Here is a 23,398-nt window from a genome sequence, read left to right as displayed (position 1 = left end):
TTAGTCTGTAAGCTTAATAAATCCATATATGGATTGAAGCAGGCATCCCGCCAATGGTATTTGAAATTTCATGATGTTATTTCTTCATTCGGCTTTAAAAAAAAAAAAAAAAAAAAAAAACATCATGGATCACTGTATATACCAGAAGGTTAGTGGGAGTCGTATTTGCTTCCTTGTGTTGTTCGTGGATGATATTTTGCTTGCAGCTAATGATAAAGGGATGTTATATGAGGTACCTTCAAGGTACGAAGGATTTCATGCTCATGTATAGACAAACTAATGTCTTGGAAGTGATTGGCTACTCCGATTTGGACTACACTGGCTGCATTGACACTCGGAAATCCACATCGGGTTATGTGTTCATGTTGGCTGGTGGAACTATCTCTTGGAGAAGTGCAAAGCAGTCTATCACTGCTACTTCCACTATGGAGGCTGAGTTTGTTTCATGTTTCGAGACTAGCTCGCATGGTGTATGGTTGAAGAGTTTCATATCCGAGCTCAGAGTCGTTGACTCTATTTCTAGACCGATTAAGTTGTATTGTGACAACTCTGTTGCGGCGTTTATGGCTAAAAACAATAAGAGTGGGAGTCGAAGTAAACACATCGACATCAAGTATTTAGCCTTAAGATAACGTGTTAAGGAAAATAAAGTGGTCATTGAACACGTTAGTACAAAGTTGATGCTTGCTGATCCCTTGACTAAAGGCATGCCACTAAAGAATTTGAGGGATCACGTAGCAAGTATGAGACTTGATTCTACAATGTAGTTTGTTTGCGCACATTGTTATTTGAGACTCTTATTCAGTTTGATGTTTTCTCGCTTTATTGTGCACATATTTGTTTATTACTGAGAAAAATCGCTTAAGTTTAACCCGGAATAAATATAAGATTTATTCATTAAGTTGTGAATTTAGTTTGAGATGCTTGACATATCGTGATACATGGAAGGTAACATTCGTTTATAGAAGACCTACCGCCATGATTCGTATGTAAAGTTTCTCGTTATGTTGTGATGGTTGAGTGGGCCAAGTGGGAGAATGTTAGTTTAATTAATTATTTAATCATATTTTGAATTTTGATTATTTTGAATTATCTTATATAATTAAACTAACCTTAAATTGTGGCCCACTTTTCTCCCATTAAGTCTATCACATTCAAAATATACGTGAGAAGTGGCAGAAAAATCGTGATGGACGGTTTCTCTTTTTTATTATAAATACTCTCACATACGGGTTACTAAACCTACTCTCATAAATTAGAATACACCATCGCTATTTGAGAGCCAGGGTTTGGCAACGTCATCCTAGGGTTCTAAGATCTGCCAACATCTTCCCAATGGTTCCAAAGTTGGACAACACCATCTTCCTGCAGTTCCAACCCACCGTGTCCTTGAAGCAGAAGATTTCAATAACAGATTTATATTTTAGCAATGGCTGGAGGTTTGTTTAAATTCCGCTTCCGCTAACATATTTGATTATATGTTTATTTTCTAACAATATGAGGACAAAAATGCCAATATAAACATAGTAAATGGAACGAAGAAAGTATTATATTTAATAATTATTTTATTAAAAAAATCAGAATACAATAAAGTAATATACAGAAATGAAAGAAGATTCTCTGTACTTTAAAATTAATAATGTAATTTGAATACGTTTATTTAATCACATCATTGAATTGCATAGGGAATTAATTATATATTTCATCCGTTCTGGAACTATAGTTTTAATTGGGTTGACCACGGGATTTTTGCCATTGTGAATGTATTAGTGTAAAAAAGTAGTGGCAATTGTGTGATAAAAATGAAAAATAAAAATAATTTTATGATAATATGATTATTTATGAAAATAAAACTATTGTTTTGACAGACTGAGTAAAATGTATTGTATTGCATATTTTATGCATTGGATGAATGCTATTTTTAGTGAATTTCCAAATAAAAATCAAACAAAATTCTAAAAAAAAAAGCATACTATCCACGGTTATGTGTCATTTAATTATATTAGTATTTTTATTTATTACTTTTTATATTTATTTTTGGATTATCAGCAAATTTTATTTGGGTGTGCTTGTTGAAAGTAGGGATTTTTAATCAATTAAATTTTAAAATTGTTGGAATACATAGGTACTGCGAGATTGACAAAGATAAAACGGTTTTCGTCTCCACTGAGAGTGATAACTTTACTCGTTGGAGCTCCGACGAACAAAATGAGAGAGGAACTGAGCAGGGAGACGGCCGGAAAGCTAAAAGAGATGAGAGAATGATGAGAGAATTGTTTGAAGCAATCGTAATTTATTCTAATTATAAACTTTCCATTTGTGACGATCGTAATTTATTCTAATTATAAACTTTCCGTTTGTGACGATCGTAATTTATTTTAATTTCAAAACTTTCGTTTGAAATTATAATAAACCTATCAAACAGATAATATTTTGTCTAAATAATATTGCGATTTAGGCTGTATATCCGAGTTTAATTTGATGTTGCGCAATTTGGTTTGTCTCGATAGCCAAAATAGTGAAAATATTAACCAAATCCTATACATATTTATTTCTTCTAAATTAATCTAATCAATTTGGTAGACCGACCCACATTTTCACTCTAAAGATAATCGATTGCAAAATAACCGATTATCTAATATATATATATATATAAATATTTAATTTATTATTTAAAAAAATAAATGAAATTAATGTTTTTTTGAAAAAAATTACAAAAAAACACCGAACCTTGAATTCTGTTGGCAAACTAAAATTATTTTTAAATTCGGTTACTCAAAACAGATCCGTTGCCCGTTGGAAGAAATATCTGGAGAAAGAGAGAAGAATGCATCCTGGCCGTCCATTTCTTCAATTACGATATTGCCCTTAATCTTATCACAAGTTTCCTTCATTACCCCCGCGGTTCTTTGCCCCGCCCCGCCTGTCAAAACCCTAAAAATCCTCCGAGTCCAATTCGTCTCTACCGCTCGGCCTTCTCTCCGTCGTCTGCTCCTCTCGGTAAGTTCCCCATTCCCACTCTCTTATAAATTTGATCTTCTTCGCGCTCTTTCTCCGCACAGGTTATTGTTGATTTCTTTGTTGTTATTTCAAGGTTTGGATTCACGTTTTTAAAATTTTTTTGTTCGTTTGTTATCTTGTTTCGCGTTTAAGTTTATTGGATGTTGTGGCCATTTCTTGTGAATTTTGAGAGACTTTCTATGCTTTTTAATTCAATATCCTCGTCGATTTTATCTTATTTTAAATTATGTTGATCTATTTATACTTTTTTTTCCTTCCTAATATCGTTTTCTGTTTTAATCTTCTTTAGCAAAAATGAGTCGCTCAAGCAGAACTATCTATGTGGGTAACCTTCCTGGCGACGTTCGGGAGCGTGAGGTTGAGGATTTGTTCTACAAGGTTGTATAATTTATGTTGCTTTTCATTTCTATTTTATATGATGTACCTTCGTGGAGCTGTTGAAATTCTCGTTGCAGTCTTCTTTGAAGTCAATGTGTTTTTCAGATGAATGATTTATTGCAGTTTTATTCCTTCTGGGGTAATGGTTTGGGTGGGGTTGAACACCTAGTAACTGTTAATAATACATGTTGATTATGATGAGTTGTGAATGTTAAAGTCTAGTGACTAATGGGATGTTAATCAATTGTAGCTGTAGACTCCTGACTTCTGAACCTTGATTTTAACTAATAAGGTTCTATTGAATCTTTGAATGGCGTTACAGGGTTTTCCTTTAAAATCTGTAAAATGAATTTATTGCAATGCATTAATTTGGCTGGTTCTAATCTGTAGTTCTAATTTACTTGACATTATTCATTTGCTGCAGTATGGGCCAATTGTGCATATTGATTTGAAAATCCCTCCAAGGCCACCGGGTTATGCATTTGTTGAGGTACATCTTAAGTAAAGTTGTCGACCACTTCACCATTACAATGAGTTTTTTGATTTTCCATGTCTTCCATCAGTATGAAGATGCTCGTGATGCTGAAGATGCTATTCGTGGGCGTGATGGATATGATTTTGATGGACATCGCCTACGGGTTTGATTGCATTGCTGCAGTGCTTAAATTGTAATTCCCCGTTATTGGCTAAGCTAATTTATTAGTGATATCTTATTATGTAGGTTGAGCTTGCACATGGTGGGCGAGGCCACTCTTCATCAACTGATCGTCATAGTGGTAGTCGCGGTCCACGTGGAGGAGTTTCGAGGCGCTCAGAATATAGAGGTTAGCAGATTGTTTAAATTTGTATCTGCTATATTATTATTGATTTTAAATTTCTAAAATTTATCTCCTTTGATTTAATTCTACAGTTTTAGTCACTGGCTTGCCTCATTCTGCTTCATGGCAAGATCTGAAGGTAGGATTAATTTCAGATGCTCAATCGTAGTTTCTCAATATTTCTGTATTTATTTTTTAAAAATAATCTCTCTTTGCTGTTCTTAGTACTTACTGGACTTAATTCTTTCTATGTAGGATCACATGCGTCGTGGTGGGGATGTTTGTTTCTCACAAGTTTTTAATGAGGGCAGTGGTAATGTCTCAGTCTGCTTTATGCAATTGCAGAATTGGCCAAATGGGTTAAATAATTCACACTGCCACTCGATGATAGTTTACTATGTGTTCTGTGTTCTCAAATATAATTCCTTTTTAATTTAGTGTGTTGGTATTCAATGCCTGTGATTCTCTGATAACCTGGTTACGCATTTGATGTTGGTACGTACAGATGCCATCAATCGGAGGGTTTATGATTTGGCATTCTGAATGAGTTGTGATGTGTCATTATGATTTTGTGATTGAATGATTTAATAGGAGGGTTGGCTTGAGAGTTCTCTTTGTTAGTATGATTATGGGCCTTCTTCTTCTTTTTTTAAATATGATTCTGTTAGGCAGTGTCAATGTGCGGCAATATATATTTCCTCCGTTCGTCAAATTTATTCCCATTTCTCTTTTTCGTCTGTCCGTTAAATTTACCCCATTACTATATTTGGAAAAGTAAACAATCAAGATTTAATTATTACTTTTCATTCAATACTTATTTACACAATACCACTAATTTTATTAAATTATCTCTCTTCATTCTTTTTAATTACTAACTAAAATTTTGAAAATACCTTCAACTACCATTTTCTTTTTTTTTACGTTTTCAATAAAATATTTATTTTTCTTAATCTCCGCGTCAACTCCAAATGGGCTAATTTTTGGGGACGGAGGGAGTATGTTTAATGATGATATATATTCTGCTTCTGCCAAGAATAAGGCTACAGCGTGTTGCACATTTTAAATTTTTATTGTGCTTATTTTTAAAAATGTAATCAAATACTCAACGCACACACCCACACATTACCTTTTGTATTTACCAATTTAAAGTCATTAATCTACAAGTATGTTGGTTGGCTTTGCTGGACTGTTGGTGTTGGAATATTGTTATTTATTTGTGGTGTAAGTTTCAAGTTTGTGTGGCTTTTCTGCCTGCAGGTAAGACTGGGATAGTGGACTATACAAATTATGATGACATGAAATATGCAGTAAGCCAAAAATTTTCTCTTGTATGCTTTGTTTGCTTGTGATACTGCCATGCATCGAATGATTGCTACTTATACTCATTGCTTCTATGCCTATTGAAAGTGATTAATTTCATTATGACTGAAGGCTATTTTGTGATTTCATTCTAATTTTTACCCTGTAGGTCAAGAAGCTTGATGGTTCCGAGTTCCGCAATGCTTTCTCTCGGGGTAGGATTCATGTAAGTCTTTAATGGTTATTTTTATATATGTTGAGTGGATTTTCTTACTATATAGAGTATTGGTCCATTCATATATGTAAAAATATCTGCTTCCCAACCAGGTAAAAGAATATGATTCAAGCCGGTCTAGAAGTCGCAGCCGCAGCCGTAGTCCTTCTTACTCTAAAGGGAGGAGTAATGGTCGGAGTAGGAGTAGAAGTTTGAGTAAAAGCCGAAGCAGAAGCAGGAGGTTGGATGTTTTATATTGGCTCTCTCGCTTATGGGCATTTGTTTATGAGGTCAATATTAATGTCTGAATGTATTTGCAGCAAGTCTCCAAAAGGCAAAGTGCCGCGACGCTCAAGGTCTCGTTCAAAATCTGCATCTCCAGGATCTCGTTCAGGGTCAAAAGCTCGTTCAGTATCAAGGTAAAATACTTGTTTGCTTGGTTTACCCTATTCTACGCGCTAATCGTTTAGGGCACTGTGGTTACAAAATTGTGAGGTTCCATTATCCTTTCTTACAGTTGGGCACTTTTATCCTTGTTTTTTATGAGTTAAAAGGTAAAATGATGCGTGATATATAATTCTTTGGCCATTCACTTACCCTTTTCTCAATTTACCGTGTGATTTACCTTCACAACCGAAGCTAAATGTTGTTCTTGGCACACTTTGAGTGATTGCACGTGGTTTCCTAATAAAATTTTACACTTTGTCATTTTCATTGGCCCTTTACTTGGCCTTTTCTCAGTTTACCTTGTAATTTACCTTCACAATCTAATGCTGTTCTTGGCACACTTGCTTGATTGCATATGGTTTCTGAGAAGTGATTTATTGCACAGAGTTGGGGCATACCATTTCTGTTTATTTCTGAATCTTGTTTCTTACAATTTGATGAAGGCTTTGACTTTGCATATGAAACTGTGTTCTCTTGTATGTTTGAAGTTTAAATTTTGTATACGTCCTGAAAGTAATCAAGCCAGTGTTTGTTTTGGTGTTGATGAGTACTGATTTAGTTAAAGTCATGTTTATCTTTATATCTTTCATGTCTTATGAAGTGAAGGAATTTACCTTAGATTCTCAGCTCATAACTTCATACAATAGGTTCAGTAGTATATCCTTAAAGAACTTTATTAGAGATCTCTCCCTGGAGCATGGCTGGGTATTATAGTTTTGGTTTTAAATTTAGATTTATGAATTGTAGTTTCATACTTTGAAGTTTAAACCATTTTCTACTGTTCATAATGAATCGTGGTTTGGACATCTCATGTCACATTTTTTGTGAACCAATCTCAATTATGCTTTTATTAATTTTCATTTTCTTCACATATCAATATATCAGAGTCATTACCGCATGGTTTATTCATTTTTCGGTACCACCTGCTGGCAAGTTGTGTTAAATCTAAGTAACACATAACGTTCTGTATGCAGCTGAAGGCTAAACACAGTAAACCTTCACTATTCTCACAATTTGGTTTTGTAACCTATTGCATTAACACTTCTAGCATGATTTCTCTGTTTTCATAGTAGTTTCTGTGCTTGCATTGCTTCTTTGGAATGACATTATAAAATGTCAGCTATCATAAGACTTAGGGTTGGTTGGTGAAAGTGTACTCAGTCTCTCACGAGTCACGACCGGTCGTAGAGCTTTGGCATTGGACCTAGAGTATGCATTTTATATATGTTGTGTGGTTTAGTCTGCACAAGTTTGTCTCTTACTTTGTCAATCACCCATCCCAGATAATATATATGATGTTTGAACTCAATTTAAGTCCATCTCATTGAAAACCCAACATTCTTGATGGAAAAATGCCAGTTAATGATGTGCACAATTGTGACATCTGACATGAATACATTTGTAATCTATTATTGGAACAAAGCATCACTCATCCAGCTCAATTGAAGTCCTTATTGGAGTTGGATTGCTTTGTTACACTCTGTCCTCCATCCTTGTCGCTGTAGCCCTCTTTCATTATGCCTTCAACACGGTGCAAGAAAGTGTATCCACTGTCAAAAAAAGCTTTAATTATATGTTTTCTGTACACATGGAATTACCTTTTTGTTGTTTTTAGATGAGGATATATGCCGCTATCTGGGGATTGCATATTAGGATCTTGTTGGGGGTGATATTGGTTCAGTTGGCTACGTCTCTTTTTGATTGAGGAGGTACGATGTTTCATAGATGGTAACTTTGGAATCCTTCGTGATGTCTCTCCTCTAATGAGCATCATAAATGTCCAATGGGTGCTAGATTTGGGATCTTGAAGAACATCATGGATTACTGTGGTGAAGCTGGACAGTGAACTAATTGCGATTTGAATAGTGGAACACCTTTTTGCTGTGGAAACATTTTTACTATCTTGGGACACGGTGCTAGCTACCAATGCATGCTATTTGATTCTTTTGGTATCTTTGCTTATTTTGCTCATTTAAAACACATGCTCCTCCTTCGATCCATGAATGCTTGCATACGAGTGTTTTTTTTTCATTTTTACATCGTTTGCTGTTACATTTACTTGCTAAATGCTCGGGAGGTTCCTGTTGTCCACTTTGGTCATGGTCACCCTGACATGGAACTGGAATCAAGGGTCTTGGATCAAAGTTATTAAGAGGCACATGTGGTATTAAACTCGGTTGTTTCTGAAACTTTTGCAGATCTCCATCAAGATCCAGGTCCCCCGAACCATCTGTAAGTTATTTTATTTTATTGGTCGAGTGTACGTTATTGCTATTGCATTGAATCTGTCCATGTAACACAATCCTACCCAGTATTTGTTGCATTATTCATTTGTGTGGTAAAATTTTTGTCAATAGAAGCCGGCAAGTAAGAGTCCCAAAAGACGCAGTTCAAGCCGAAGCCGGAGCCAGAGTCGAAGCAGGAGCCTTTCGAGGTTATTTTTAATTTATTTTAACTATCTTTGTTCCGTGAGCATAACATATTCCATTGTTCTTGAGACAAACTTTCACTTGTTTGCGTCGAACAGGTAAGAGATGATGGTATCGAAGTCGTGGTACTATGCATTTGGCGCTGCTATGCATCCCGACGACGGAGTTGTGATTCTAAGTACTCTGTGATTTCTGGACTTATTATTTCCTTGAATACATACACACATGTGCTGCAGGTACACTATGAATCGTATTCCAGTATTCAACTAAACTATTTCGGTGTATTTATTTACATGCATACACTACCATTACATTGCATACATGCTTTTGACAGTAACTTGTGCTTTGAATGGATGATGATTCAATTTGAACTAAAACTAGATTGATTGTGTGTTTGTGCTATGCACTGTTTTAAATGAACCCCCCCACCCCCACCCCCACCCCTGTGTGGAGGTGGGTGTGGGTCAGATTGAGATTGGGATGAGAGGTGTAGATTATTGGCACATGAGGGATGGGTCCAGTATCTCTTTTTATGTGTTTTTTAGTTTTATTTATATGTGGTTGTAGATGGATAGATAGATAGTTTTAATTAATTGATTATTAATTAATGCTTTTTATTGTTGTTGCTACTTTGCTATTGCTGGCACTATCCTCATCACCCACCAACCAACCAACCAACCACATCGACACCTACTTTCTTCACTCCGAAGCTTTATTTTTTAAACTTAATTAAATAAATAGTTAATTATGGTGTGTGTTACTTGCTCAGGCAACCTTGCATTTCTCTCTCTACGAGTTCTTGCGGACTGCATGTGTATCTGTCTGTGCTTTCATTTATTAATGTCTCTGTTTGTTTGTGGATATGTCTTGAAATTTTATTATTTATTCACTTATTTTCTCTTCTCAAAATTAGAGTTGGGTCGGATTGAATACCGGGTTAAATTATTTAACCCTAATCCGACCCGTTTATTATTGTGTCTAGTTGACTCGTGTTGATCCGTATACATAATTAAGTAATTTTTTGCTGTGTTGTCGTATTATATTAGTTTTTATTGGCTTGGACTAGTTTGATCGTAAATTAGGTTGAATTATTTAAAATTGAACTAGTTTAAATTAATTAATGAGAAAATTTTAAATTATGATTATTTTATATATATAATAATATATTAATCAATATTAATATATTATAATCTTGTGATGTCGGAGTTTTTGTCAGCTCTACTCAAAATATCAAACAAACAACTTATTTATTATAATAATTTTTTTTTTCTTTACTAATCACAATCTCAATTTCCAATCCTAAAATAAAAAAACTCCTGTTTCTTTACATATACTTTTAATCCTTTTGTGACTTTATTTATTGGGATTTGATTTTTTATTTTTCTATTTTAAATGTTTTTTCTTTAAAATTATCAAATCAAATATATAATTTTTTATTATACTAAAATAAATTTTATATTAAAAAACATCATATTAGTACATATTTATATCATATTAAATAATTATTTCAATTCAAAATTTTACTCTTTCAAACTAAAACTCAAAATTAAAGGGTGTGTTTGTTTGGGGGGTTTGGATTTTGATTTGAGATTTGAATAGTAAAATTTTTTAATTTGAATAGTTGTATGATGTGATATAAATAGGTGTTGATGCGATATTTTGAATGTAAAATTGATTTTTAATATAATATAAAAAATGAAAAATAAGTGATCTGATTTGATATTTTTGGAAAAAAAAAATGAATTGAATAGTAGAAATTTAATTCAATCTCCCAAACAACCACACCCAAAAGCTACAAGTAAACACACATTTGTTACAAGGAAATTAGATTTAAATTACTTATATTAATTTTTAGGGTTTGTTTCTTTAACCTCAAATTTCAAATTTTAAAATACTTATATTTTTTTTCATAAAATATCTTATTATAAATTATTTTAATACCAAATATAAATTAAAATTTTTCAAACATCATTGTTTTTTTTAAAAAATACTCCCTCCGTCTCCAATTTATCTATCCATTTTGTTTATGCACGAGATTTTAGAAATATTAGTATTATATTAGAATAAAATAAAAATAAAGGTAAAAAGATTAAATTAACTTAGTATTGTATAATATAAATGTAATGATATTTATGTAATATATTATAAATTAGAAGAATATTTATAATGTTAAATAGATAGTAGAATTAATATAAAAAAAATAGGATAGATTGTCAAGGGAGGGGCAGGAGGATCTTTTAACCTTAAAAAAGTTGCAAGTAAAGCTGTGTGCGTTTTGCCATATTGGCAGGCGAGTTGAATTGATTAAAACCGTTGATTTCACTGAAAATAATTGAAGAACCGTCTCTCAGTTCCCTTTTGTTTTTGTTCTTCGCTGCATATATGTACACAAATCTGTGGCCGATAATCGATAGGCATAGTTGGGCAGCTGGCCGCCTCAGAAGAACATCCATAAATTTACCCATAGAAAGGAGAAATCGGCGCCTCTCAGATTCTCAAATCGGTTCTATCCTCTTCTTTTGCTTTATTTCTGAGAGCTTCTTCCAGAAATTTCCACTTTTTGTTCGTCCATCTCTCTCGTGGATTCGAATTTCTGGTGTGAGATTCGCCGGGAAGTTCTTCGATTCTTCGTCCGGTAGCCACAGGTAATTTGTTAAATTGTGAGTGAGTATACTCTCGAGGAGCTCTGTTAGAGGAAGAAATGGCGGAAAGCATCTTCTCGAAGCTATCGGATGACCTAGTCCTCAACATACTGCACAAGCTCGAGGAAGATCCTCGAAATTGGGCTCGGATTGCTTGCGTTTCCACCAAATTATCCTCTCTGATACGAAACGTTTGTTACATGTCCAAATGTTCGCAATCGATCCCCGCGATCGTCTCCGATCTTCTCCCTTCCCCCGCCGCCGCCGCGCCTCCAGGCGATTGGGCGTCGCTCTACAAGCTCGCCGTCTGCTGCCCGGGCCTCCTGCACTCCGGCGTCCTCCTCGAGAATTCAGATTTCGGACTCGAGCGCGAGCTCGGTCCCGACGAGAACTACCGGGTAAATAAACTGTTCCGAGCGAATGGATCTGAGAAATCTGCTTCATCGAGCGACGCAAATCACGGAGAAACTAACTCCGTGCCTGATTGCGTGTGGTCGTTGTACGATGATTTGCTATACGACACTCTGTATACTGATACTGAAGCTATGTCTAGAGATCGGGCTGAAATGCCCGAAGACGAGCCCGAACTTATGGATACTGAGAACGATAGGCCTGATTTCAGCCATTGTAAGAGGAGGAAGGTCTGCAGGCCATTTAGGGCACATTTGGCGTCAGGCGTTTGGAATTTGAGCAGAGAGCAAGGCAATAAGCTGCTTGCAAGCAGATTCAAGGGCGATTGTTTGTATATCTGTGATTGGCCTGGCTGCATCCATGTCGAGGAGAAACGAAACTACATGTTGTTCAGAGGTGTATTCAAGAATTTCAAGCAGTCTAGGGTTTGGAGGACGATTAATGATGGCAATAGGAGCAAGATTGATTTGAACTGTGCTTTTTGTGCTTCTAAGCAGACCTGGGATCTGCATTCTTCCTTCTGCTTGAGGAGGAACTTTGGGTTCCATGATGATGGGGAGCCTGTTGTTCGAGCTTACGTCTGCGAGAATGGACATGTTTCCGGGGCATGGACTGATTGGCCATTGTACACTTGAAGCTCCTCCAAGCTACAAAGCGATCCACCATTCTGCTGGTTTGAATTACTAAACTTGTCCATTGATGCAGTGTTCTTAATTATATATACTTCATAATAGTGTGTTTTCTAATCTTGCTTGATGATTTGCATCGACAAATCTTCTTTTCGACTGCTTATGTTATTTGCCTGTTGAGTTGTTGGTGAGGTAATTTTATTGTAGAGGATTGTATGCATCTTCTTTTTAATTGATATCTGTTAGGGTCCCCATTGATTTTGTTATGTTTTGTGTGTTCTTTCAATGTTATAATGTGAAGGGGAAGATGACGATGAAGATGATATTTTCTTGGGGTGTGTTTGGTAAAGATAATTGAAAGTAGAGAATTTCCATGTTGAATTAGCTGATGTACCAAACAAAAGAAGTGATTTTCGTTTTCAAGACTAATTCAATTTTATTCTCTACTCAATTTCTTGGAATATTATTGAAATGGGTGAATGAAGAAGATAGATATATCACCATTTCCCAAACCCTTTTGATTTGCTTTTAGGTTTATGAGATTCTTTAGCTTTGCAACTATGAATATGATCATCAGCATCTCTGAAGCTGCTTTAAACAGCAATTATCTATCTTTCCATCACATGTGGTCTGCCATGCCATTGTCCTTTTCTTCCTCAAAACAACAGAAATGGAATCTGGTATTGCTATTGGTATTAAGATGTGGTTACGTGTAGACTTCCTTTATTTGAAATACTTCATTCTTTTCAAAATAACAGTGCTCCCTTCGTCCCGGATACCATGTCCACGTTGCGGTTTCTGTTCGTCCCACATTGTCACTTATTTTTTTGGAAAATGATCACACACTTTAATCTCATTTTAAATTTTTTAATTTTAATTAAACTAATTAATTATTTTAATCTTAATTTATAATTATTTATATTATTGGATAATTATTTTCACTAATACATTTTTAATTATCTACTGATTACACCCCTCCTAAAATACACGGTATTTGGGACTGATGGAGTATTATTTTGTCGTTTTTGTTTTTATTCGGCCTAAAATAATAGTCTCATTTCAATTTTTTTTTTGTATCAAGCTTTCCACTTTTTACAAAATTATTGTCATTTTCTCATATAAAGTATGAATATTTTTGGAAATATTTTTACTCTCCAATGTCAATATAATAATATTATTTTTTAATTTACGTGCCATAATATTTTGGGACAGAGTGAGTATTAGAATGAGTTTTTTTTTTTTTTTTTTTTTTTAAAGGGTTCTTCCAAATAAGGAAAAAAAAAACCCCTTTAAAAAATTAGAGTATGGTGGTTAAATGCAGAAAAACAGAGAGTCCTTGGGTAAACTTTGGAGAGGGGTGCAATAGCAAATCATAACCTGCAGTGCAGTGCAGTCCTAAGTCAGTGTTTTGACTTTATGAATTTGGCGTTTTACTGAATGGAATTGGGAAGGGATGCCAGATCATGTTGCAATCAATGAGTGCTTTTTTTTTCTTTTTTTTTTTTTTTTTGTTGTTGATAAGTGTGGGAATTTGCATCCACCACCGCAATAAATTTCCTGATTGATTGAGCACAATAATATGCAAATTATAATATACTCGGCCAACTATGAATAATGCAAATTATAAGAAACTTGCATTTTGATTTGTTGACTCGAAGAGGAGCGACTGTTTGTTCGGGAATTTGAATTTTGAGTTGACATTTAAATAATAAAATTTTAAATTTATATTTTGAATGTAAAATTGATTTTTAGTATAATATAAAAAATAAAAAAATATGAGTTTGATTTAATATTTTTTTTAAAAAAAAAAATTGAGAAAAATCATCCAAACAAAACGCACGTTTTTTTCATATTTGTTGTACTTCTTAGATTAGGTCTATCCTCCCACCATTGGTAAAATTCCTTGATAGATAATGTAACAACTCTTTTATTATTTAGGGTTTGTTTGTCAATTTTTATTTTAAGCAATTCACATCTCACATAAATCAATATAAAATATTATAAAAAAAAATATTTTATATTATAAAAATATATATATATATATTTATGCTTGGTTTTGATATTTTTATAAAAATGAATAATAGAAAATCTTTGAAAACTCCAACCATAACATCCCAAAACAACGTCCTCCCGTGATAACTACTTTTTTCGTCTGGGATAATATATATATATATATATATAAAACATCCTCCAGTGATAAGTCTATAAGGAATGACTAGGTCCAAACTGTCCCTACCTAGGGGTAGGCGAAAAACTAAATCGGATGAACAAAATTGAATCAAATCGAATTTTTAGTTAATTGAACAAATATACTCCAATACAAATGCTGCATATTGATATTTATACACTTGGATCGATTTCAATTTTTGGTGTTTTTTTTTTTATTAATCGAAGTAAATATATTTATATTATTATATTTTAAATTTTATATTAATATTATATTATATTCATATTCGATTTAGCTTTCAGTTCAATTTAAAATAGTTACAATTATTTTTCTTTAATAAAAATTTTAATTATTTTTTATGTAATTTTTTAATTTTGGTTCGATTTGAATTATTTGCAAATACTGCAAATATTTTAGGTTGATTGAAATTTTCAGTACAAATACATTTACAATTTCAAGTATTTGTTCCGTTTTGGTTCAAATACTAAATAGTTGTATGTTTACAAAACTACAAATATTTGGGACAAACCCCTACCTCTACCATACATTATTTGCCTAATATCATTTGTCTACCTGGACTATTAGATTCGAAACAAATTTACCCAAGATGCAAATAGACAACTACAAGTTCTCATATAATAAATGGTAAATTATATAACACATCGTTGTGTTTTACTAAAAATGCACAAAACACCGTATATTTTATTTATTGCGTGAAACCCATTGTGTTAATAGAAAGTTTGCATGGAACATCCTCCTTGTCCAAAATGATGTTTGGTTCGAAATAAAGACCTAAATTACGTAAGTTTTATACAAATAAAAAACGTAAAATATCTTAAATAATTTTTTTTGAATAAAATAAATAAATGAATAATTGATCAATAATTTATTTTTATAATTTTTATAAAAATAAGACAACAATTTGTTTTCAAAAACTATAAAATGAAGAATTAATAATTTATTTATTTATTTAATGCAAAAAAATTATTTAAGATATTTTGCGCTTTTTATTTGTATAAAAGTTGCGTAATTTAGGGTATTTATTTAGAACTAAATATCAATTTTGAACAAGAACGGTGTTTCGTGCAAACTTTACATTAACATAGGGGATTTCATGAAATAAATAGAACAAAAAGTGGTTTGTGCATTTTTACCGAAACACAAGGGTGTTATATAATAAATAGTAGTATATGTTAAAAAGAAAAAAAAGAAGAAAAAATCGTCACGTGATATGCATGCACGCATCTACTTTGAGGCCTTACCAAAGTTTCCGAAACATCCTAATGCTTCTACATAGATGGTAGGTAATAAAAATCTTTTTCTGTTTTAAGTTATGTTAGCACTTATTATGTCTTACACATTGTGTTGCACAAAACCAAGATAACCAAAACATGATACTTCTTTATGAAATATTGTGCCTTTCTTCACCTACAAACTTTTAGAAATTTTTCAAACTACTTATTAACAGTAATATCTTTTAAAATACATAACATTAATATACTAGTTTTCTATAGTATAACACCTATTTAGATTACATTAAATACATAATTTTTTATTAACATTTTACTATTCCAAAAAACACATCAAAATTTCTAGAACTCTTAGCTAATTGGAGCCCCCAAATTCCAATGATATATATAATAAATACATGACCAAGAATCAACAAAGAGCCAGGCAACAATGGCGTACCTTAGCTCACTTCCTACACTTGAGATATTTCTGCTGCTGCTGCTGTGTTTAACATCACAAACCACAGCCCTGAGACCTTATAGCAGAGCCGATTTTCCGGCAGACTTTGTTTTCGGCTCTGGAACGTCTGCTGCACAAGTTAGTTTCTAATTTCCCTGCTTGCAATCACAAATGATAGTAAAGTACAGTTTGTTATCCAATTCTCTTGTTCATTTCACTATGATCTTGATGATCTAATTAATAATGTTGATGATATTTGTAAATCATAATGCTTTTTACGAATGGATAAAGTACGAGGGAGCAGCATTTCTCGATGGGAGGACTCCTAGCATTTGGGATACTTTTGCTCATTCGGGTATGTTAAATAATCATCTCATCTAAAAGTTACGGTAACAGAAAATCGCATCATTAATGATGTATTATATGACAATCTCCTTAGATCTTTCTTTCTAGTCTCCTATACAAATAGTTTTGCTCCCTATGTTCTTCCAGAAAGAAGAAGCTACGGTACTAGAGGAGAACAAGAGATGATGCTTTAGATGATCATGCATACATCTTGGCTAAGTTATTTACTTGCCCTTCTTATTTCAGGTCGTACCGGGGGAGCCTATGGCGATGTATCATGCGATGGATATCACAAATATAAGGTCTGTAAATACTCGCTCCGTCCCAGCTAATTTGTCTACCTTATCTGGGGTACAAAGTTTTAAGTATTGTGTAATTAGTAAGTAAATTAAGAAGTGTATTAGTAAAAATATTATGATATAATAAAAATTATTATAGATTAAGATTAAAATGACTAAATAGTTTAATTAAAATAAAGAAGTTATAAATTATGAATGTTTAAAATGTGATGAAAGTGTATAATTATATTTTCATAAAAGGAAAAGACAAATTATGTGGGACAGATGGAGTAATAAAAAGCTATATAAAGAGAAGCATATGCAGAGACCTTAGGAATTAAACTTTGTGATTCTGATATGAACCTGGCTAAGGCTAAGTGTAATTATAAAATGTTTACCTTTTCAGGAAGATATCAAACTGATGGCAGCCATGGGCCTTGATGCCTTCAGGTTCTCTATATCATGGTCGAGGCTTATTCCCGGTAACCTCTACCAATCGAGCTAAATAATACAGGGTAACACTGCAGTTTTAAGATTTCTTGTTGCTGACCTATACTCGATGTCTTTGCAGATGGAAGAGGACCTGTGAACACAAAGGGATTAGAATACTACAATAACTTTATAAACGAACTGATTAGAAATGGTAACAACAGCATTTACAGTGAAGTCGGTATTCGCTACTTACTAGAATGAAATGGTAATGACAATAAAAGATTTGCGCCTGTGCAGGAATCCAACCACATGTTACATTAGTTCATTTCGATCTGCCACAAGTACTTCATGATGAATATGGAGGATGGCTCAGTCGAAATGTTGTGTATGCACTTTTTGGTTTCCATTACAATCATTCTATGCTTTCACAACATATATTGATAAGACAAGATTCGTAAACCATGCCAACAAAATTTGTGAATATGCATAAGAACACTATAAAGATACAAGAGCTCAAATAACTGTTCTTTCTATAATTCAAGAGCAATAACAGTATAATAATATGTTTATGCACACAGGAAGGACTTTGTGGAGTTCGCAGACGTATGCTTCAGAGAATTTGGAGATAGAGTTTCTTACTGGACAACCTTTAATGAAATCAACGTACATGTTTTAGGAGGCTATGACCAAGGCATCAATCCCCCAGGGCGTTGTTCAATGCGATCTATCTGTCCGAGCGGTGACTCTGCAAGAGAACCATACGTTGCGCTTCATAATATGCTGCTGTCACATTCAGCTGTTGCAAAACTGTACAAGGAAAAGTACAAGGTGTCATTTTCTCATATTTAAACGGTTTCATCATTATTTAATCATCATTCTCAAATATGTGATAACATGATACTGGTTTTATGCCAGGCCACTCAAAATGGTACGTTGGGGATTAACATCTACGGCATGGCGATTGAACCTTACACGAACTCAACAGAAGATGTGATAGCAGCTCAAAGAACTCTCACTTTTATTATTGGCTGGTTCGTAAGTTCACAGTAAATTTCAGGCATACTATACATATGAGATAAACTTAATGGGATTACTGTTTATCTATGGCTAAATAACTATTAATGGGATTACTGTTTATCTATGGCTAAATAACTATTTTCTGCAGGGTACTGAATCCTGTGTTCTATGGAGACTATCCTGATGCAATGAAGGAAAGTGCCAAAACCAGAATGCCAAACTTTACCAAATATGAGTCGGAACAAATAAAGGGGTCCTGTGACTTTATAGGGGTGAACTACTACTTCGCGATAGCGACCAAGAAAAGTAGCAGTACAAACATGGACATAGAGGACTTTTTTACTGATATAGGAGTAGATTTCATAGGTAAATCTACAAATGCTTAACTGATCAGTGATCATTCAAGTAACTTTCTACAAATTAGCTTCAGTGGAGGACTATAGTCTTCATCTTCTTCAAAAAGAGTACCGCACTTTATTATTATACAATTAAGATAACTTCATTCCTTAGCATCAGAGTTTTTGGTTGGTTTAGGACAAGGGTAGCTAATTCATTCCTTTTTTTTTTAAATTTTTTGAGGGGGGTGGGGTTAACTAATTAATTTAAAGCACCAGAGCTGTATAGTTCAGGTTGTCAAAACATCATTACATATTTCATCAACTCACTCACTGTTTGGTTCTATTTTTTCTGCAGTAAGCTGGGGTGGTGTTGCAGCAGAGCAGGTAACATTTATTACTTATTTTCATATTATTGGCTCCAATTTTAACTAATCATAGGAAGTTCTTCATCAGTATCCTGTGAATCCCGAGGGTCTTAAGACAATACTGGAGTATCTAAAACAAGCTTATGGGAATCCTCCTATCTATATCCAAGAGAATGGTTCTCTCTCCCTCTCTCTCTCTCTCTCTAAAAGTGTGTCAGTGAGCGTGTATACTTATATTTCCTTGTAACTATAAAACTCTTTCTGAAATGCATGGTATCAACCCACAGGTCAGAAGATGCGGCGCAATACAACACTATATGACACACCAAGGGTGGAATATCTACAGGCTCACATAGGGAGTGTACTTGCTGAAATAAGGTAATTAAGCTCCGGTAATCCAAGAAAAGAACTAAATAACATTAAAATAGTTACATGAGGAGTTCGATACTTTTATAACTTAGGTCTTTATAATGGCAGGAACGGATCAAACATAATGGGCTACTTTGAATGGACACTCTTAGACTGCCTGGAGCTTATGGATGGGTTTCAGTCATCATTTGGCCTTTACTATGTAGATTTAGATGACAACGAGTTAACAAGATATCAAAAGCTTTCTGCCCATTGGTACTCCAATTTCTTAAGGGGGAATAGCATCAAGCCAAATGCAATTAGTGAACTCAGGAAGAACGGTTATGCCTCTTTGAGATCAATACTCTCCCAATAATATATTCACTAAACTTTTGTGCCTAGAGAATGTATTTATCATTGTAGTGTCTCTTGGGTGACTTGGCAGCTTATGCATCCTGTAATAATTTGTATTTTAGAAAGATTAAATATCACTGTGAAATCTAATATGCATATAGAAGGTATATAACACATACTAAACACATTCTGTTGATATCAAAAGAATCAATGCATGCAACTAAGTAATTCAACAAGTTCAATTACTCCAACATCAGTAAAATAAAGAGCTAAGCTGAAGCATTTACCAATTCAAACTACCAATTTTTCTTCATCCAGTTTGGGTATCACAACATCTTCTCTCATCATGCTCCAATAGCTTTCTCCAATTCTAGCACCAGCTTGGGCAAACAACTCAACCACAGCAGGCAAGTTCCCATAGTATCGCTTCAGAGAATCAACAAGAAGAGAGCTCTTTGGATCTGGTACATGCCAGACATAAACTGGTGGAACAAGATCATCAATAGTTGCCTCTTGCCAATCATGTTGGCCATCCCTCATTTGGTGCTTGAACGCCTGACACTGCCTCACCCTGTGCCCTTTAGGCCCTACTTGCACCTCGGAACAATAGCCACATGTTTGCACAGGGTACTTCTGCATTAGCCTGCCAACTCCATAACGTAGTGTTTCCAATGCTTTCATACCTCGTTCAGAAAACTCTGCTCATGGAGCCAAGAATTAGATCACAACTATAAATTTTTCATCAAACTGAAAAGATAGGAAAATTCTTATCCTCTTCTGGATTTTAAGGGAAAGGTAGAAGTGGTGGCATTTATCAAATATCAACTTATAACTATATATCTCATGAATGTTGTTAATTAACTCTGTCAAGTGAATGAGTGTACATTATTTCCGAAGAGTAAGTCACATATTTATACAACAGGAAAAGGACAAATTAAGAAATTTGATCAGGTAATATCCTATAATTATGATTCTACATTCTACAATTAATAGTATTCAAATATCAAAACAAGATAGAGCATATTAACATTTTCCACTGTGTAACTTATATTGTTCGCCTCATTATTGTAACAACCAAATTACAACCAGATAAGCTGTGCAATACTTCTAGCCCAGGGGCTATAACAAGCTAATAAATGGTTAAACTAACATGCTTCGAGAGTAATGAGAAATATAGGCAAAAATGTCATGTTCCACAGACTGGCATCACAAGGGCAAACCTTTGATATTGGTGCATGTTAAAGACAAATGCTTGTGATCTTTTCCTGAACTCTCTGCGATGTGCCAAAATCCAAATGCCTTTATGTACTTTCCCGAGATATCATTTTTCGGAAATCTCTTCTCAAAGTCAATCATCCTACCAGCAACACGATAAACTGGGAACTCTCGCCGTCTTGTTGGATAGATGGGAATATCCAAGCCAGCCTGAATACACAGCTCCACAATAGCTGGAATCCGATCCACTTCTAGCCGTTCATTGTGTGAAACAGCTCTTCCCAATCTATCATAAAGATGGAAAGAATCCACAGCTGGAAATACATGATCAGCACCACCTCTGGCCCAAGTGTGCTCTTTATTCTTCTGGCTACCACTCACATTACATGTTTTAATCTTATGCGGTGGATCGCCCACATGAACATCGCCACAAACACTAAGCAGCAAAATGACCAAAATCAGCTCAGAATTAAATAGAAATGATTAGCTCAATCAAAGTTTCTCTTGAAAGAGAATCCACAGTCACCTGCAAACGAAAATTGGGATTTCATCAGCTACTCTTGACACACATGTCACCAGTCGAGTCCTAGCAGCAAAAACTTCATGAGCTATTGGAATTAATTCTTTCACCAACAATCCATTTTCAGGAGGTTCTAATATCGATTCACGAACAATTCTCCTTTCTCGCTTTTCCATCCTCGATATCCGCTTGATTTCGTTGATTTCGGTTAGCCATGGCTTCCTCTCTGACTTCTTACGTTTCCCTGGCAGCTCCACAGAACCAAATCGAGAAGAGTATAGCGCACGAGCAAAGGTTCTTACTTCTGCACCATCAGTGAAGCTCTGTTTGCAGCACTTGTGTAGGAACCTCCAATTTAAGTGTGCAACTGTTCGAAATGATCCAAATAGCATTACCACAGCGCAAAAATTTCTCAGTGGGGAATTTTATCGAACAGGTTGTGGACGCTACTTCGCAGAACCCGATTATGCTCACGCGGAGTCAATGAGCAGACCACAATCAGTGTGTAAACAACATTTCTACATTCATGAACTAATCTGCTTGCGCAAATTCACGTCAAACAACACAATCAATTTGGGTTGGCGTCGCAGAGCATATGCATGGCCTTGTTTCCGAAAAGTAGTTCGAGCACTGCAACAAACCACTTCTTTGTGGGAATGGGACGGACTGGATAAAATTTTACAACCCGGCCCATTTTAGCAAATTCATTAAAAAACAAAAAAATAATAAAAAATCTATGGTTTTAGTATGTGTTTAATTGTTATTTTGAAATTTAATTTAAATAATATAGTTTATATATATAAATAATTTGTTCTTTATTTGAAAAAATAAATATTGTATTTTAATAATAATTTTTTGTAATAATTTTAGTACATAAAGTTTATTTTATTTTTAAAATAAATATAAAAATATTAATATGAATAAATATAAATATAAATAGATATAAATATAACTATATAAAAGGTAGTGAGTCCATAAATACTTAAAAAAAATGATAAATATTTTATATTTGGATGATAGAAAACGATAAAATGTATATTTATGAAATTGACGAAGAGAAATGAGTATTATTTTATTTATAATAAGATTAGTGTGTTTATTTGTGGTGTTTTGTTTTGACTTATAATTTTAAATGGTAAAATTTTGAATTGAAGTAATTATTTAATGCGATATTTATGAATATGATGTTTTGATATTTGAAATAGTAAAATCAAAATTAAAATTGCATAAGTATACACACTTAGATGTTATTTGATATTTTGTTTTCATATGTGATACGTGAAATCATATACTCCACTGGATAAAGTTATTTATCCTAAATAAAAATAAATTATTTATAAATTTTATTTTTTCCGTCTCAATATAATTGAATATTTTTATTAATAGCACAATATATTAAAAAATAATATTTAATTAGTTAATATTATTTTGATATAATAATTAATATTAAAATATAAAAAATAAATAGACAACCGAATGAAGGTAGTATTATTTTATTTAATAACTATGAATATTAAGGTCATTTTCAACCATCCACTCCATTTATGCAGTTGCTACAGTAAAAAAGCTAGTTGATCTACAGTACTCTAACCATAAACTTCAATTTTTACTCTAAAAATATATTCCATATATATTCTTCTTTTATATTATTTTATATAACTTTTCATATTTATAAATTACAACTCAACTTTAATTTATTTTTACATTATATCCATACACATATAATTTATATTACTTTTCAAACAGTAAAATTATATATCAATTTTAAAAATAAAATTATACATTATTTTTTTAAAAAATATAATTATATATTACTTTTCAAAAACTAAAATTATATCACTTTTTAAAAATAAAATTATACATTATTTTTCAAAAAAAATAAAATTACATACAACTTTTTAAAATATAAAATTATATATCATCTACTAAAAAAATTAAAATTACACAATACACCCAAAAATACTAAAAATATAAAAAAAACACCACAAAAATCCCACTCCATTTTGAAGTAGAGTAACAATGTCTCCAAAAATAGAGTAACA

The 23,398-nt window shown here is 33.4% G+C and overlaps 5 protein-coding genes across 6 annotated transcripts; 4 read left to right on the top strand and 1 right to left on the bottom strand.

Annotated features, from left to right (window-relative positions):
• The first annotated feature begins 124 nt into the window (after positions 1 to 124).
• LOC127242860 (secreted RxLR effector protein 161-like) lies at positions 125 to 632 on the top strand. Its single transcript, XM_051262572.1, has 2 exons — positions 125 to 148; positions 207 to 632. The coding sequence occupies exons 1-2, from the start codon at positions 125 to 127 to the stop codon at positions 630 to 632; spliced, it is 450 nt and encodes a 149-aa protein (XP_051118529.1).
• Positions 633 to 2,872: 2,240 nt separating this feature from the next.
• On the top strand, positions 2,873 to 8,943 carry LOC127242829 (serine/arginine-rich-splicing factor SR34). 2 transcript variants are annotated; one of them, XR_007836896.1, is made up of 16 exons: positions 2,873 to 3,000; positions 3,311 to 3,399; positions 3,824 to 3,889; positions 3,963 to 4,037; positions 4,121 to 4,223; positions 4,310 to 4,356; positions 4,473 to 4,530; positions 5,475 to 5,524; positions 5,686 to 5,742; positions 5,844 to 5,971; positions 6,051 to 6,149; positions 7,793 to 7,886; positions 7,972 to 8,126; positions 8,376 to 8,409; positions 8,535 to 8,611; positions 8,705 to 8,943. XR_007836896.1 is itself a non-coding variant. In XM_051262531.1 (14 exons), exons 2-14 carry the CDS (start codon positions 3,316 to 3,318, stop codon positions 8,706 to 8,708), a joined length of 882 nt encoding a protein of 293 aa, XP_051118488.1. In that variant the 5' UTR covers positions 2,873 to 3,000; positions 3,311 to 3,315; the 3' UTR covers positions 8,709 to 8,943. The 2 variants fall into 2 exon arrangements, 1 of the variants encoding a protein (XP_051118488.1); XM_051262531.1 differs by lacking the exons at positions 7,793 to 7,886; positions 7,972 to 8,126.
• Positions 8,944 to 10,891: 1,948 nt separating this feature from the next.
• Positions 10,892 to 12,542, top strand: LOC127242827 (phytochrome A-associated F-box protein). Its single transcript, XM_051262530.1, has one exon. It carries the CDS (start codon positions 11,308 to 11,310, stop codon positions 12,292 to 12,294), a length of 987 nt encoding a protein of 328 aa, XP_051118487.1. The 5' UTR covers positions 10,892 to 11,307; the 3' UTR covers positions 12,295 to 12,542.
• Positions 12,543 to 16,702: 4,160 nt separating this feature from the next.
• LOC127243078 (beta-glucosidase 3-like) lies at positions 16,703 to 19,900 on the top strand. Its single transcript, XM_051262933.1, has 11 exons — positions 16,703 to 16,791; positions 17,174 to 17,249; positions 17,339 to 17,410; positions 17,497 to 17,584; positions 17,778 to 18,027; positions 18,115 to 18,230; positions 18,365 to 18,582; positions 18,910 to 18,938; positions 19,008 to 19,095; positions 19,207 to 19,297; positions 19,397 to 19,900. The coding sequence occupies exons 2-11, from the start codon at positions 17,189 to 17,191 to the stop codon at positions 19,641 to 19,643; spliced, it is 1,260 nt and encodes a 419-aa protein (XP_051118890.1). The 5' UTR covers positions 16,703 to 16,791; positions 17,174 to 17,188; the 3' UTR covers positions 19,644 to 19,900.
• Positions 17,713 to 22,008, bottom strand: LOC127243079 (APO protein 3, mitochondrial-like). Its single transcript, XM_051262934.1, has 4 exons — positions 21,363 to 22,008; positions 20,842 to 21,272; positions 19,909 to 20,319; positions 17,713 to 18,006 (listed from the first exon to the last, which is right to left on the bottom strand). Exons 1-3 carry the CDS (start codon positions 21,746 to 21,748, stop codon positions 19,913 to 19,915), a joined length of 1,224 nt encoding a protein of 407 aa, XP_051118891.1. The 5' UTR covers positions 21,749 to 22,008; the 3' UTR covers positions 17,713 to 18,006; positions 19,909 to 19,912.
• Between the last annotated feature and the right edge of the window lie 1,390 nt (positions 22,009 to 23,398).

The sequence above is a fragment of the Andrographis paniculata genome, unplaced genomic scaffold, assembly GCF_009805555.1.
Source record: "Andrographis paniculata isolate CXL003 unplaced genomic scaffold, ASM980555v1 Contig89END, whole genome shotgun sequence".
Lineage (NCBI taxonomy): Eukaryota > Viridiplantae > Streptophyta > Magnoliopsida > Lamiales > Acanthaceae > Andrographis > Andrographis paniculata.
The sequence above is the reverse complement of the archived record's forward strand: the minus strand, read 5'-3'. Positions and strand labels throughout refer to the sequence as shown.